This window comes from Amblyomma americanum, chromosome 9 (genome assembly GCF_052857255.1).
Source record: "Amblyomma americanum isolate KBUSLIRL-KWMA chromosome 9, ASM5285725v1, whole genome shotgun sequence".
Taxonomy (NCBI): Eukaryota; Metazoa; Arthropoda; class Arachnida; order Ixodida; family Ixodidae; genus Amblyomma; species Amblyomma americanum.
The window spans coordinates 136,989,229-137,005,134 of NC_135505.1; the positions used below are offsets into that span (position 1 = coordinate 136,989,229).

At 46.5% G+C, this 15,906-nt stretch overlaps 1 protein-coding gene across 4 annotated transcripts; it reads left to right on the forward strand.

The window, feature by feature from the left end:
* The first annotated feature begins 204 nt into the window (after positions 1–204).
* On the forward strand, positions 205–14,805 carry LOC144104521 (uncharacterized). 4 transcript variants are annotated; one of them, XM_077637598.1, is made up of 5 exons: positions 234–409; positions 2,095–2,314; positions 9,032–9,260; positions 10,459–10,527; positions 12,963–14,805. In XM_077637598.1, exons 4-5 carry the CDS (start codon positions 10,524–10,526, stop codon positions 13,622–13,624), a joined length of 666 nt encoding a protein of 221 aa, XP_077493724.1. In that variant the 5' UTR covers positions 234–409; positions 2,095–2,314; positions 9,032–9,260; positions 10,459–10,523; the 3' UTR covers positions 13,625–14,805. The 4 variants fall into 4 exon arrangements, with proteins under 4 accessions (XP_077493726.1, XP_077493725.1, XP_077493724.1 ...); XM_077637597.1 differs by having other exon boundaries at positions 9,032–9,139; XM_077637600.1 differs by lacking the exon at positions 2,095–2,314 and having other exon boundaries at positions 205–409.
* Positions 14,806–15,906: the final 1,101 nt, after the last annotated feature.

Here is a 15,906-nt window from a genome sequence, read left to right on the forward strand (position 1 = left end):
GGAGCTGGGACTAGTGTCAGGTCGCAAATTTTCCGTGACCGTCCCGCTGCTCCGCAAAAAGCCGTGCGAACGCTAGCAGGATCGGCCCCCCTCCATGGAAGAAGGAACACGTTCTACCAGTTCTACCCTTTGCAGACGCGCACTCGTCCGGTCGGTATCATCATCATGGTGGAAGATCTATATCATCATCATCGCAGAGCCACAGCAAGCCAGCCATAGCCGTATCCGGGTGCAGGCTGTGTCGTCCGCGTCGTTGAGATGGTTTCTTTCTTCACCGTGCTGACCGTGCATACAAGCTTCTCGACGTGGACGCCTCAGCGCCCGTAGTTTTGAATCTAAAGCGTGTTCGTTTGTGCCATCGATGGTAGACCTTTCAGGCTGTCTCTGCTAACTGTTACCCGAAATACAGGTTAGAAGCGCTTACTTAGTTTAACGCATACTCCCTTGCGCGCATTGCACGCAGCTTCACCTGCGACCAAGCTGCACAGTTTGCTGTGCTCAGGGGGAATAGTATTGCATACGTTGTGACGCGTACGCCTTGCATGCATTCATACTCCTCCTTGGACTCGAGGATGCAGTGAGAAGAGCCGAGGGCCCCGTGTTTACATTTGTCACTGCAGCACAGATATCGCTTTCGCGTTGCGCAATCTGTGTACTGCGAAGCGCATTATCACGAGCTTCTAGCTGCAGCCCCGAGTACAGGCGTGTCCAGGACAGCATGAACTCCCAATTATTGAATTTTGTGGCCTGTACATTCATTTTGAACCCAGTATGCTTCGATTTGTCGTCAGGGTGCAGAAACCATACGCGCCTGGCACACCATGTAGTACAGCCTTCCTGATTTTTAATGATATATCGCGAGCACCGACCAAACTGTTGGTCAGCGCCGTATAACGGCGATAAGCGTGGAACATGGCGAGAGTTCGCGCATGCGCACGAAGGGAGAGCGTCCTCTGCTACGCTGTTCCGATCACGAGAGCACACGCCCTGCCACAATATCTATTCGCAAAAAATCGCCGGGCAGTAGAGCACTTGTGCATGACTAATATGTGACACTGAGACGCTTGAAAACTGTGATGCTTTTTTTTATACCGTATAGACACTGAAATACTGATTAAAGAGCTCCAATGTCTCTTCAATGTAGGTGGGGGGTGGCTAATTAAAGAGCTCGATGGTGCCCCTTAATTAAAGAGCTCGATGGTGCCCCTTTTACCGTGTTGCCACCTTGCAGAGGACTGCTCAAATCAGAAGGTTCGCGTTCCAGGCAGTGGTTTCCACGTGCTGTTGTATTCCCTTCCTTTTACTTTTTCTTAACTCTGCTTCGCCAGTGCGGCCTCCTGTAATGGACAACAAAAAAGAAGGAAAGCACGTCTCAGAGTGACATCTTAGTCACGCACAAGTGCTGTACTGCTTGCCGGCTTTTGTGAACAGATACTGTGGCAGGGCCGGTGTCCTTGTGATTGGAACAGAGTAGCAGAGGACGCTGTCCCTGTGCGAGCATGTGCGAACTCTCGCCGTGTTGCATGCTTATCGCTGTTATAAGGCGCTGACCAACAGTTTGGTCTACGCTCGCGCTATATTATTAAAAATCAGGAAGGCTGTACAGGTACTACACTGTGTACTATCACGTCAAACCAATCGGCGTACGGCGATGACTTGAGAGGCGGTAGAAATTGTTGTGCTGGTGAGTCACTCCCAATAAAATCGATAAACGGGTGCTGTCTTTCGCATTCCAAGAGTCCATGCAGTGTTAAGAAATACCCTCTTGAGTGTCACCATAGTGTTGGTGACACGCGGAGGCCATTAAATTGTACGAGGCGTCTAAAAAACCACGTCCTTCTTGTGGGCGCATTTGGAGGTGCTTCTGACGTGGCCTAGCAACCCAGGCTGCGGGGTAGCAGCTAAGTACCTGGCGGTGTTGCGCTAGCTTGCTAAATTTCTTCTTCTTTTTGTCTGTGCCTGCTTGCTCCTGTTCTGGGGTGATTGGGCGCAGGACGAGAGCTTAATGTCTACTTCTTCTCCCGGCCAGGGGTTTTCCCCTTGGTCGGCATCTCTTCCTCAAGACCAGCTCCCAATTGATCTCTTTTTCCGCAGTGGTGTTTCGAGCATTCCGGTCGCTTTAGTGCCTTTCGATGGAGGTGCTATCCGACTGAACAACCCGGAGGCAGTACAGGTGGCTCTTCAATCCACATCCAAGCACTTCATGCGCATTACTGATGTCCGGTAGTTCGGCAGGGGTGGTATTTTGTGCAGGTCACTGGATAAAGACTGCATTGAAGACCTGCTAAAGTGTACGACCTTCGCCAACCACCCGGTGAGCGCATTCATTCCGCCTCATCTAGCATGTTCCAAGGGCTTGGTCCGAGGGGTCGACTCTCGATTAAGCCCTATGGAGACGCTTGAGAACCTCTCGCCTGCATGAGTGATTGCTGTCCATCGATGTAGCAGGATGGTTGACGGAGTAAAAATTCCAACGAGTCCGTTATTGTCACATTTGCAGTAATATTTTGCCCGTCAGAGATTAAGGTGTGGCCACTGGTTTTTTGAGTAGGTGCCTTTAACTCTCGGCCCCTTCTGTGTCAAAACTGCTGGCGATTGGGCCACAGTGGCAAAGCCTGCAGATCGGCCTTATGCTGCTGTGCCTGTGGGGAATGTCATTGCAGAGAGGAATGTCCTGGGCAGCAAGGTAAATGTTGTTTGTGTAGCGGTGCTCACCCTGCTGATTCGCCTGACTGTCCTGCACGAGCACAAGAAGTTCAGGTGCTCGAGCTTATAGACAAGCGCAGATGCACGCGGAGAGAGGCTTTTGCCGCAGTCAAGGAGAGAGCCCCAGGCTACTCTAGTGTGGCCGCCAAATGCCCACCCATAATGGATTCTAGTTGGTCCCAGGCTATTACAGCGGCAGTTGAGAAAGCTGTGGCAAATGCAATGGATCGCATTATGGAAACCGTGTCCACGTGCATTTCGCAGGTCATAGCTGCTCAGATGACTAATCTTCTGCAGGTGTCCACCGCTCCGCTCTTGCCTTCTTTGGCTTGGGAAGCTACTCCTCCTTCTGTAGTAATCGATTCCGCTCCACAGGGCCAAAAACAAGGTGAGCAACAAAAGACCCCTCAGGCCTCTCCTTCGAACAGCGTTATGGACGCATCTTCTATGGACTGTATGGATATGGAGTCTGATCTCCACGCCCAGAAACGAAGTGCGTCTCCTCTGAATATTGCAGGTCCATCTTGCCCCCAGTCAAAGAAAGAAAAGTAACGCAAGTCAAAATGCTAAGACCAGGATTCTAGAAAAGGCAGTCGTGGCTGCGGCACTCCCGTCAAGATAGGGTTCTTAAGTGTACTCCAGTGGAATTGTCGATCTGTATTCTCAGCTTCAACAGATTTAAATTGCCTATGCAGTCAGCTTCTACCAGATGTAGTTGCTTTACAGGAAACATGGCTAACTACAAATTTCAATTATCATCTCAAGGATTACCGTCCATTCCGGCTTGACCGGTCATCACGAGGGGGAGGGTTGTTAGTGCTCATCTCTACAAAGTTTTGTCACAGGGCATGCATTTCTTTCCAATATGTGGACAATGAATGTGAAATCCTTGCGGTAGACCTCAGTGTCCCAGGTCAACAGCCCTTTACGGTAGCTAATGCATATTTCCCGTCTGGTGTGCGTGACACTCGGCCCCTTGACTCACTCATGTCTAGTAGCCGATCTCAGATTCTATTACTTGGCGACTTCAATTCGCACCATGTGACATGGGGGTTTAAAACAGACAGCTTTGGTTCTAGACTATTTGAGTGGGCTTCTGACAACAACTTGATCTGCAACAATTCCGGATTGCCTACGTTTGTTCGGAATCAATGCCGCTCTGCCTTGGATTTAACTTTTTTCTCCCAAGGAGTTTCTGTTATGTCTTGGGCGCCTATTGCCTGTGCAACAAACAGTGATCATCTACCGATTAGTTTCAAGTTTGCGTGTAAATTAACTCTTCCCGAGCGACATCAGCGCATGTTAATAAATTGCAGTTGCTTTAAAGGGACACTGAGGAGAAATTGAAGTTGGCTTGTATCCATAGAATACCAGCTCCTGATCACAAAAACGCCACTCTTCCTAAAAACAAAGCTCTTGTAATGTAGAAAATAGCCAGAACCAAAATACAGGTATCGCCGCCACAGGCCAATCTCGCAAGTACAAGCGTGATGACTTCCTAGGACAAGAGGCGCCACCATGGAGGAATTTTCCTTACTTCATGGACGCGACGAATCTCGGAGGCTTGCAAAGGAAGGTAGCGCACCGCACCGCTACCCGCCAGAAATCACGGAGTCTTCGTTTACGTCACGTTTCACGTCACTCCGTTCTGTGTCGTCATAAGAGTTCTCCATGTCGTCATAAGAGTTCTCGAGTTTGAATCGGAGCGGCGGGAAAAAATTTTTCAACTTAGAATCCAAATTTCTTTGAAATAAATGCATCTTTCGCTCCCGGACAAGCGTCAACAAAGCCATGAAATGCCGAACTATCAGATATTGCTAACAAAAAAATTTTGATAGGGTTCTCCTCAGTGTCCCTTTAAAGACATGCTAAAATCAGCCCTCCAAATCACTTCAGACCCTTGCGCTCAGACAAGTGCCGAAAGCAAGGCTGCACATCTATGCTCAGTACTGGACCATGCAAGGCAAAAGTCTGAATTTTTGGTTAAGGGAACCATGGTTGCAATCGCGAACAATTGGTGGAATGCTGAGTGCACGCGTGCATATAGACGACGGAAAGCAGCTTGGAAGAAACTTCTCATCAATCAATGCCCAAAAAATTGGTTGGGCTATAAGTATGTTACAGACACATTTAAGCGCACTGTCGCCCGTGCAAAGGAGGAGTATAATACAAATCATTATGATTTCCTTTCCCAATCAGGAAGTAAACGAGCTTTGTTTAATTTCATGAGGCGAAACAAGGCGATTCCTCCGACTGCCAACATTGAATACCTAGTTCAGTCCCCTGCTGACATCGCAAAGACCATAGAGGGTATTGCGTGCGGCCTAGAGCTTCGCTTTACATCTGCTCTACCTTCTCCTGCTATATTCACATGCACCTCGAGCAATTTCACTGAGGTCTCTATGCCTGAGCTGTCGCAAATTGTTCTGCGCTTATTCCCAGCGGCTCCTGGCCGTGAGAGGATATTGCGTGTGGCCTAGAGCTTCGTTTACATCAAGTGATTTCACTGAGGTTTCTATGCCTGAGCTGTCGCAAATTGTTCTGCGTTTATCCCCAGCGGCTCCTGGCCCCGATAAGGTCACTTCATCTATGATCAAAATTTTGTTCAATGAATCTCCTGCAGACCTGTTGGCTCTAGTTAATCATTCTATTAAAGGTCCTTGGATACCTCATGAGTGGCGTCTTGCTGAAATAGTTTCATTGGTTAAAAACCAAGGGGAGGGCTTAACTTTAGACAAAATACGCCCTATTTCATTAACATCGAACCTAGTGAAATTGGTGGAAAGGGTCCTTCTCAGCCGTGTCATGTCTTTCATTTCAAAAAATGCTCTCTTGAATCCATGTCAAATTGGTTTCAGGTCGGGTTGTTCAATTTGGTGTGCTCATCTGACCTAGAGAGTCGTATTAAATTAGTTCGCAATAGAAAACAGTTTGCTGCACTTGTCACCTCGGATGTCAGTAAAGCATACGACAGCGTTGAGCACTCGGCTCTGTTACTAAGATTACAGGAACTGAACTTCCCAAGCTATTTTGTAGCCTGGATTTGTTTTTTTGGAAAATAGAGAATTTTACTGCTGCCAAAATGGTATTTCCTCAAGGAGATTTCCACAGACAAGGGGTGTACCGCAAGGATCAGTTCTCTCACCTGTTCTTTTTAACATTTTGCTAAGCTCAATTCCATGCATTCAAAATGTGAAAACTTCGTGTACGTTGACGATATGCATTGTTTGCATCAGCAGGTGACATTCACACTCTTTATCGAACCCTGCAAAATTACCTCAATGTTCTTGACAACTGGTTAGGAAGAATTCATCTGTCGCTCAATGTGAAGAAATGCGCATTGTTAGTATTTCCGGTTTCTGTTCCTGTAAATATCTGCCTGGTCTATAGAAATAACATAATACCTCAAGTTCAGACGGTGAAGTATCTCGGAGTAATATACGACTCTACTCTATCCTGGCGGCCACACATTGAGCAAGTTTCTGCAAAAAGAGTTCGGGCCATTGGCATCCTGCGCAGGCTTTGTAGTGCTAGGTCAGGCATGAGAAGGCATACACTTCTGATGATTTATAAAATGTCATCATCATCATCAGCCTTACTACACCCACTGCAGGGCAAATGCCTCTCCCATGTCTCTCCAATTAACCCTGTCCTTTGCCAGCTGCATCCACCCTTTGCCTGCAAACTTCTTAATCTCATCCGCCCACCTAACCTTCTGCCGCCCCGTGCTACGCTTACTTTCTCTTGGAATTCACTCCGTTACCCTTAAGGACCAGCGGTTATCTTGCCTTCGCATTACATGCCCTGCCCAAGCCCATTTCTTTCTCTTGATTTCGACTAGGATGTCATTAACCTGTGTTTGTTCCCTCACCCACTCTGCCCGCTTCTGGCCTCTTAATGTTACACCTATCATTTTTCCTTCCATGGCTCGCTGCGTTGTCCTTAACTTAAGCTGAACTCTTTTCGTTGCCTCCACATTTCTGCCCCATAGGTGAGTACCGGTAAGATAAAGCTGTTGTACACTTTTCTCTTGAGGGAAATTGGTAAACTGCCACTCATGATCTGCGAGAACTTGCCATATGCGCTCCACCCCATTCTTATCCTTCTAGTTATCTCCCTCTCATGATCCGGATCAGCTGTCACTACCTGCCCTAAGTAGACGTATTCCGTCACAACTTCCAGGCTCTCGCTGCCAATTGTGAACTGTTGTTTCCTTGCTAGGCTATTGAACATTACCTTGGTTTTCTGCATGTTAATTTTTAGACCCATCATTCTGCTCTGCCTGTCTAACTCATTGATCATGATTTGCAGTTCACCCCCTGAGTGACTCAGCAAAAATGTATGTCCGCCCAATTTTGGAGTTCAGGTGTGTTTTATTCTCAGGAGCTCCTGCCTATAAACTTCGCCCTCTTGTGCTGTTGGAGCGTGAGGCGTTGTGCCTTTGTCTGGGGCTTCCAAAATATGTCGCCAATGCTGTTCTGCACCTTGAGGCACGAATCCCATTGTTATCAGCTAGGTCTCGCCTTTTGACAGCTCAAACATTTTTAAAATTGTGCGACTCACCTCTTCACGCTTCCAGTATAATATTTCTTAGTCAACCTTCTGCCTTTTTTAGTGCCTCCTGGTCTCGTTTTCATACTCCGCAGATATGTTACGTGCAGTCCCTCCTTGATCCCATAAATATTTATTTCACAGATGTCCGCCAAGTGTATAACAACTCATAATCTGTCCAGATTGAATTCGATGGCATTTTCCCATCGAATGCAAAGCTGCAGCCCTTCCCGCTGCAAAGGAAAGGACCACCTAAGGTCCTTTCCCTCTCATGTTCTTATTGCTACCGATCCTGCGAGGCCTCCCAGGATCGGGAAAAGGCAGGTGTGGGAATTTTTTCGCCTTCATTGGATTGGTCTTTTTCTGTCTGTCTTCCTGACTTCACTCATTTTTCTGGCTGAATTATTAGCAGTAATCTTAGCCTTACAAAAATTAGAAACTACCGTTTCCCAGGTCGTGGTTATGACAGACTCTCTGTCCATTTGCTCTTCATTATCCTCACTCACTGAGTCTCTGCTATTACGCCTCTTTAAGTTCCTGATTGCGCTCCATCTAAATTCGGTAAGGCTACTTTGGGTACCAGGTCACACGGGCTTTCACTTAAATGAGGTTGCAGATTCCTTAGCAAGAGCCTCTCTCTGCGGCCCAATTGTTGCTGTCCTGCCAACGCGTGCATATACAGCTGCGGCGAGGTTTCACAGCTACACAATATTTCAGGAATTTGCTGCCTCGGCTCTTACATCATCTCCCGAATATCAGCATCTTCTGCATCCTTGGAGTAGCAAAGACTGGCGCTCATGCAGACTAGAGGTCTCTTTCAGGCGCTTGCGTTGCCGGGTTCCCCTCCTAAATTTCTACCTTCACAGATCTGGCCTGGCGGCTTCCCTACTGTGCCCTTTTTGTGCCGAACCTGAGACAATAGATCACTTCCTGCTGTTCTGCCACCGCTTCTCTCATTTGAGGAAGCGTCTTTTGCAACTTCCATTTCATCAACTGGGCTTGCCTGTGTCCTCTGCGGTTGTTCTTTCCATTGGCGCTTCTTTGCTTGGACGAAGCGACTGGAGTGTGCGCACTGCTGTGCAAAAATTTTCTTCAAGAAACGCAGTGACTCCCATTCTAATTTATTTTTCCCGCTCTCAGTCAGTACGACATTGAAACATTACAGGCATTGTGTACTATTATGCACATTAAGCCATTGTCCCGTCTTCGACCTCCAAGTTAACAGGACCCTTGTTTTTCCGTCTTCCAATCTATCAGACTACATACTATTACCACTCCTTTTCCCGTCAAAACTTTCCTGTATCCAGCAATTAACCACCTGTGTCTTGGCCACTGCCCCTTAGTGGGTATGTGCCAGCAACGTCTGAGGCCTTCCTTCCTTCCTTCCCGCCGCGGCTTTCGGCTGCTGAGAACCAGTACTCGACAGCCACATGTTGGTGGAAGCGAAATGCAGAAACGCCCGTGTGTTGTGGGCTGTCGCTGCACATGAAAGACCCCCAGGTTTTCGAAATTAATATGGAGCACTCCATTACAGTGTCCCTTACAGGTGGTGTGCAGCTGTGTGCAGCTTTGGGGCGTTGAACACTGTACTACATCACACCTACAGTAGCAGTTTTATTGGCTCATTGGAAAGCACTTGTCTTCAAGCTCATGAATTTGCCTTCCAAAAGATCATGACTACACTGAATTCTTGTGGAAGGTTTGAATCGGCCGTGCATGGATCTCATCAGCATTGGTTTTCTGTGATATGCATGAAACGTCTCTCATTTCACAGGGACTGGGGACTAAAGAAAGTTTGCAGGTGAAAAGCTCTGCATCGTCATGGGCCGACCATTACTGTGACGGCTGGACAGGAGCACACCTGATGATTTCAACATATGGGGTAGGTGGGCACAAAGCCGCACTGCAGCTCTGATTACTGGGAATTGAGCAAGTGTACTACCTCCATGGCTGTATGCATCAGTGGACCTAGAAGAGTGTTCGAGCTTGCCTGATTTAGCGTGGTATGATCTTTTTTTTGGGGGGGTGGGTTCATGATGTTTGGTTTTGCACTCCTATTTGCTGCAAGATAACTCTTGTGAAATGAGCTTGTGTTGGCAATTATCTCTGTGCCTGAGCTTTTTCGTCGTGCTGGGGTCGTTGCTTTGGCCAGTTTACGAAGAAAATAGCTGGCAATATTTGAGTGAATGCAATCCTTAGCAGCTGGTCATTCAATTCATTGTGGTTGACCTGCCCTATAATCAAATTCTTTTCTTGTTAGGTTGGCCTAGTTTTTTGTTTTTTTGCCGTCTTGTGCTCTCGACATTAAAAATAATACATAAATTTTGGTGTATGTAAACATTCCGGTGGATGCTGGGGCAATGATTTGTTCACGTTTCCCATAAACACAAAATCTTTAGTGGTAGTATGTATCAATGAGAAGAATGCTTCTTGAAAACTGCTTTTTTGCATAATCCTAATATCAAGCTGTTGTGATAAACCGCTTGTTTTGGCTCTTCTCCAACACTTGTTGCCCTCAATTCATGCTAGTGTTTATTAAATGTGCCCAAACATCAAATGCTTCTCAATAGCAAGCAGCAGCACGAGAAACGAATCAAGCGTTTCACAAATCCCATGCCTTCTGCATTAGAGAGTGACAGACGAGAGAAGGCAAGCGTAGCAGGGGCCGGCAGAAAGGTGGGCGGATGATATTAAGAAGTTCGCAGTGATAGGGTGGCCGCAGCTAGCACAGGACAGGGTTAATTGGAGAGACATGGGAGAGGCCTTTGCCCTGCAGTGGGCGTAGTCAGGCCGATGATGATGATGAGAAGAGACTGTTTATTTCTCTTCCTGATAGCCTGTGTAGTTCTGAATCTAAAAAAAAAAATTACATTTGTGTTATGTTGTGTACATCTGTTATGTGGTTACAAAGAAAATAGTTGTTTTTCAAAGATCGGCAATTTTTAAGTGAATGCAATCCTTAGCAGCTGGTCAGCACTGGTCAGTGATCTGAATAGAAGCACTAGTATCAGCCTCTTTCTTTATTAGTATTCACTTCCACAGACCTAGCTAGATATTCTGCTGATGCAGTGAGCAACTTCACCTTGGCAACATCCTGGACAGTGTCCGTCCAGAAAAAGTGATGGAAAAGGACGTATGAGAAGGGATAAAGGAAGTTCCTTGTCAGAGACGTTGTATTTCCTCTTTTAATTTGTTTTTCAGGATGGGAGCCGCCATCTCACACTTTCACTGAGTGCACCTCCACTGGATTAATCTGTGGATTAGTCATGGGCAAGCCATTCTTACAATCCTCTCAATGATTGTCTCAGTGTTTGCTGTTGTTATCATGTCCACTGCTCTTTCACTGACAACTGCAACAAAGCTTTGGCTGCTCTAAAGGGGCTCCGAAACACATTTTCAGTGCATTTTTTTACCTGTTGGTTGCATAGAATGAGTTATAGTGATGCTATTAGCATTGGTCGTACCGCGTATACTGCGTTTTTTAATATTTTAATTAGCTCGCAAAAACGAATTCGTGGCGCTGACGGTGTCACCATACAGTGGTGGTTTTTAGCAGCGGATATGACATCACGGAGGACGAGCTTTATGATTCGACAAAGAGTAAATATTCTGCAAATTGGGTTAATAACTAGAGATACGTTTTGTCAAGTTTTTGTGTTTTATATTACTTTAACAAAATCAGCTTGTTTGCCCTAGATAAAAGCACTGTAAATCAAGTAAAACAAAAACACGCCACCAGAGGCACTGGCTACTTTTTTCATCGAAGCACTTTGCGCCTCGCTGTAAACGTCCTGCGACCTAGCACTAAACACTTATGGCTACTCTCTATGTATCTGAGAGCGGCTTTGCGGAATCGATGCGATCGAGCCATTGCACTCTATAAGCGTTCGTTTCGGTCCCAAGGAAGGATGTGTTCGTTTCACATTTAGCAGGCAGTGCGCATCGTCAGCTTGTGGAGGATCACCGGGCTGCGGCGCCAGGTGGCGCCACGTTCCCGTCAACAGCGCGTGGTCCTTGCTCGCCGTGACCAACCAGCGCGCTTGGAGGGACGAGCGATGGTTGGCGATAAGCAGTAGCAGTACGCACTATGCTAAATGTGTCTGATATTTTGCGCAGGCTGTCACAGCGTCGCAGTATCTTGCACTCGAGTTCGGATCCATAAGAGAATCACTGATCACTGATCAGTGTTCCCTTCTGCGCCGTCGACGTGACGGTGAAGCATTGCTGGGTCAGCTGAGCGTTCACATCGTTGCTGTAACCGTGCAAACGGGGCTGCCAGCCTTGGCATGAACGAGTTACAAAGAACAGGCAACCATGGAATGCAAACTTCCGCCACGTGCTCAGATGGGCTGTTTTGATTTGTCACCCTGCGTGTTGTCATTGGGAGAGTGAAATGGGAATGGGAAGCTGTGCGAAAATAGAGTTGAGAGCAGCATTTTGTTTGCTTGTATTTTGAAATTTCTTCATTGAATAACTCCTGTTCCTATGCATCGATTTTCATAATTCTTTTTGAGTCAGCATCTGTGTGACATAAAGAATCCAACTGAAGCGTAACCGGCATTCGTTCAAGCGGTGTTTCGCAGCCCCTTTAACAACAAAATCTGTTATACGGAGCCCAAACGGCAATACGACTCATCTTTGTGGTTTCAAACCAGAGGTTGTACAAGGCATTCACAATGTTGAGCATAGCAAAAACTTACATACTTACCTTGAAGGTCAAGGTTGCTAACGGCTTAGTTAACCTAGATGGCCTAGAGACACATAAGATATATATTGACGCTGGAGGTCATGCATTGTCAATCTGGCTATTAATAGAAGAGATTGAACATTCTACGACAGAGTACAGGCCCTTCCAATATGAAAGGGAACAACCAGTTTGCATAAAATGAATTTTTCTGCCATGTCTTTACTGAAGATTAAAATGACTTGGGTATTATAAGCTAAGGGGAAGGCTAGTTATAAAACAGGAAGAAGTGTGCTTTTCTCTCGTAAATATAGAGCACTCATTAATTGAATGCTAAAACTTCATTCCCTTTCATATTGGGGGGACCTGTAAATAAGCGCTCATTGTCATAGGCCTTGAGGCTTCATCTCTGAAAGACATTCCTAACAAAAAAGACGTGCTGCAAATTATGAATAAGGAAACATGTAATTTAAACCAAGATAGAGAAAATATGTGCTGTGTCCGTGAATAAAATGATGTGTACTTCACATAGCATTAAAAAAATTCATGAAATTGCAAAAATCTCCCACATCAGCTGTGCTGTGGAAGGTCTGCATGATCCTATTGCAGATTTTGTTCGCACTAAATTCACGTTTAGTTTTCTTGCAACATTCGAACTCAGCCTTGAAGTAGAGTCCGAATTGTGTTGACAGGTCATTGGCTTGTTCTGCTGTCAAGAAGCTTAAAGCTGCACTCAAATTTCGTATTATCGACTGCCGTAATCATCTGTCCACTTTTTAGTTTTTATTTGAATGTTTCCTGAGCACAAGGGTAGTAGCGTTTAACTAGGGTTGAAAAGCTCAATTGCGATTGAATTGGACATGCAGCAGTGCCAAATCTGCTTTCAACTCTCGAAGGTGCTTATATGTGACAGCAATACTATTATCTTGAGATATGATCCAGCTGTTCATTATGTACAGTTTACAGAAAACATGCACAAAGAGGATGTTTTTAAAAAAACGTGCTTTCATTCACTATGCAGGCTCGGACACCGCTCAGAGCAACCGCGACTCGTTGCCTCGAAAAGAACCGCACACAGGAGGGCGGCAGTTGGTGTGTTCAGAGTGCGGCTATGACACTGATAAGCACACCCAAATGATGCACCACCTCTGCATCCACACTGGGGAGAAGCCATATATGTGCGACCGTTGTGGCAAAGGGTTTGCACAGAAGCGCATCCTGGCTGAACACCTCCGCATTCACACGGGCGAAAAGCCATACCGCTGCGGTCACTGCGGCATGCGCTTCACAAGGAGTGACAGCCGCAAAAAGCACATGCGCACCCACACAGGGGAGAAGCCTTACCAGTGTGTTCATTGCAAGCAGACGTTTACAGAGAGGAACACACTAAAAGTTCACCTTCGTATTCACACTGGCGAAAAGCCATACCAGTGCACTCATTGCAGCAAGAGCTTCACAAGGAAGAACTTCTTGACGGAGCACGTTCGTACCCATACAGGTGAAAAACCATACCAGTGTATTCACTGCAGCAAGAGGTTTATAACGAAGACCGTTCTCAACGGGCATCTTCGTACCCACACAGGCGAGAAGCCGTACCAGTGCGAACTGTGCCCCATGGTGTTCTCTGTCAAGGCGGGCTTGAACTCACATGTGAAAACCCACAAGCGTGCAAAACCAGTCTAATGCCACTTTTGCTCCAGGACAACCTATAGTTGAAATACTGTGTACAGAACTGTCACCGAATGGCATTCGCTGTTTCCTAAAGCTCGTGGCTTGTTCATCCAGCATCCGGTGGAGCACCTGCTGGCAGCTGTTTGCTTGTGGCATCGATCAAGTAGTTCAGCTCCAAGGTTTTTGTTGCGCTGTCATGCCCTTCCGTCATGAAGCACCATTAGGGCACATTGACAAGGACTATGTAATGTGTCTTGCGGCCATAATATCTGTGAAGGGTTTGGAGATGTGATAAAATTTTAGGCTGAACCATTTTTCATTTTATGCTTGTGAAGTGAAAGTGGTGTCTAGAAGGAGTCCATGGACAGATTTGCTGTGTTGGATGGTTTCAGGTGAATTTGGAGTAATGTTTTGCTGCGTGTTTTTTTGACTTGTATGCTTGCACTGGCAAAAGTGTTTATGAAGCTGCCTTTGGAAAACCACACAATGTGTGGTACAGGGGAATCTAGATCATACGGATTTCACGGGGTCACGAAAAATATTCGTATCATACAGAATGAACAAAATTTATGTGCAGAATTTTCACAAATCTGTTTTCGGCTGGCGGGGTTTACTTACCGCTGTGCGCAACCGCTGACTTGCGACGTTGCGGCTGTGCTGGTCGCACGGTGTTTTTGTCTGGCGGGGTTTACTTACTGCCGTGCGCTAGCGCTGACTTGCGATGTCAGCGCTGTGCTGATCGTGCGGCGCATACCGTGTGACTGGAGATTGTGACGGCGGCGATATACGGGCCGCATGCCTCCGCTCGCTACTCGCAGTGAACACCACCTGACTGGCTGGTGTCGACGATGTACGGGCAACAAGTCTTGCGCATTCTTATCATCCACAGTGGGGTGGGAGTTTGTAACATCGGAAGCTCTACCCATTGCACTCTGGCCAGGGCATTTTACTAGTTCGTATTATCTAGAAGATCATATTATCGAGATCATATCATCGAGATAAGTTTTGAATTTATTTTTAAAATGCATACTTATTTTTCAGTGAAGCATATTTTTTCTGCTAGATCCACCAGTTCATCTAGTATAATGTAATATGGCATATTGCTAAGGGAATGCAGTGTTAATATTTGCTGTACCATGATTTTTGCATTTGGCTTATGCCTTGCTGTGAATAAAAAGCTTGCATGAAAGGGGTTTTTATTGTGTGCAGTTTCTGATTCAGGATATAAACCTATTGTTACACCGAGACATGTTCACATTACATTGAGTTAACATCATTATTGTATGGAACAGTGCCCACATTTCAGGTTAAAATGCTCATTGACGTCCAGGCCTGTCAATTGGCAAGTTCCTTCATGTTCTCGTGTATATTACTCACAGTTTGCGCATTTTCGGATTCGAAGAAAAGGCAAGCGTAACAGGGTGGCAGACAGTCAGTCGTGCGGATGAGATAAAGTTCTCCGAAATAAGATGGCTGCAGCTGACACCTGACAAAGATAACTGGACGGATGTGGAAGAGACCTTTGTCCTGCAGTGGATGTAGTTAAGCCTATGACAATCCTTATGATAGTTTCTGGCATGGAGTCACAAAACAGTCGCATATCGTCGTTCTGAAAGCGCTTCAAGCGCTTTCACTCACCGGTGAGGACACCCTTCACGATCACGGGCAGATCAGAGAGGCCGCACAACCAGTCAGTAGACGTTTTTAGCATACCGGAGACGTACTACCGGCGACGTATACCAGTTTACCGGATGCCGGCTGCGCATGTGCAGTGGCTCCCCCTCACCCCCAACAATGCCTCTGCGCATCCGCGAGAGGGTTCCGGTAAACCGGTATGCGTATCCGGTATGCTAAAAGCGTCTATTGTCGGCGAGAGTAGCCGTGCGTAGAACCTCCATGCCGCTCCAGTAAGAGTTGTGATGCGTTTCGGCACTGCTCGTGTGGTTCGCATATGAAGCCTGCATGTTGGCAAAGCTGCGAAGATTTTTGCGTCAAGGTAGTGTACTGCGCTGCCGTTTCCAGATATGTATGACATTTTTTCGTCCGTTTCCTCTCTATGATGTGATATATTTACACAGATAGTACTACGCTCAGTTTCTATCGCTTACTACGCTTTATTGTATATAATACGGCAAGAGCTTTTAAATGAAACGTACAACGCCCACTTAACCGAAAACAGTTTATGTAAGATACTGCTACCCGCCGCGGTGGCTCAGTGGTTAGTGCGCTCGGCTACTGATCCGGAGTTCCCGGGTTCGAACCCGACCGCGGCGGCTGCGTTTTGATGGAGGCAA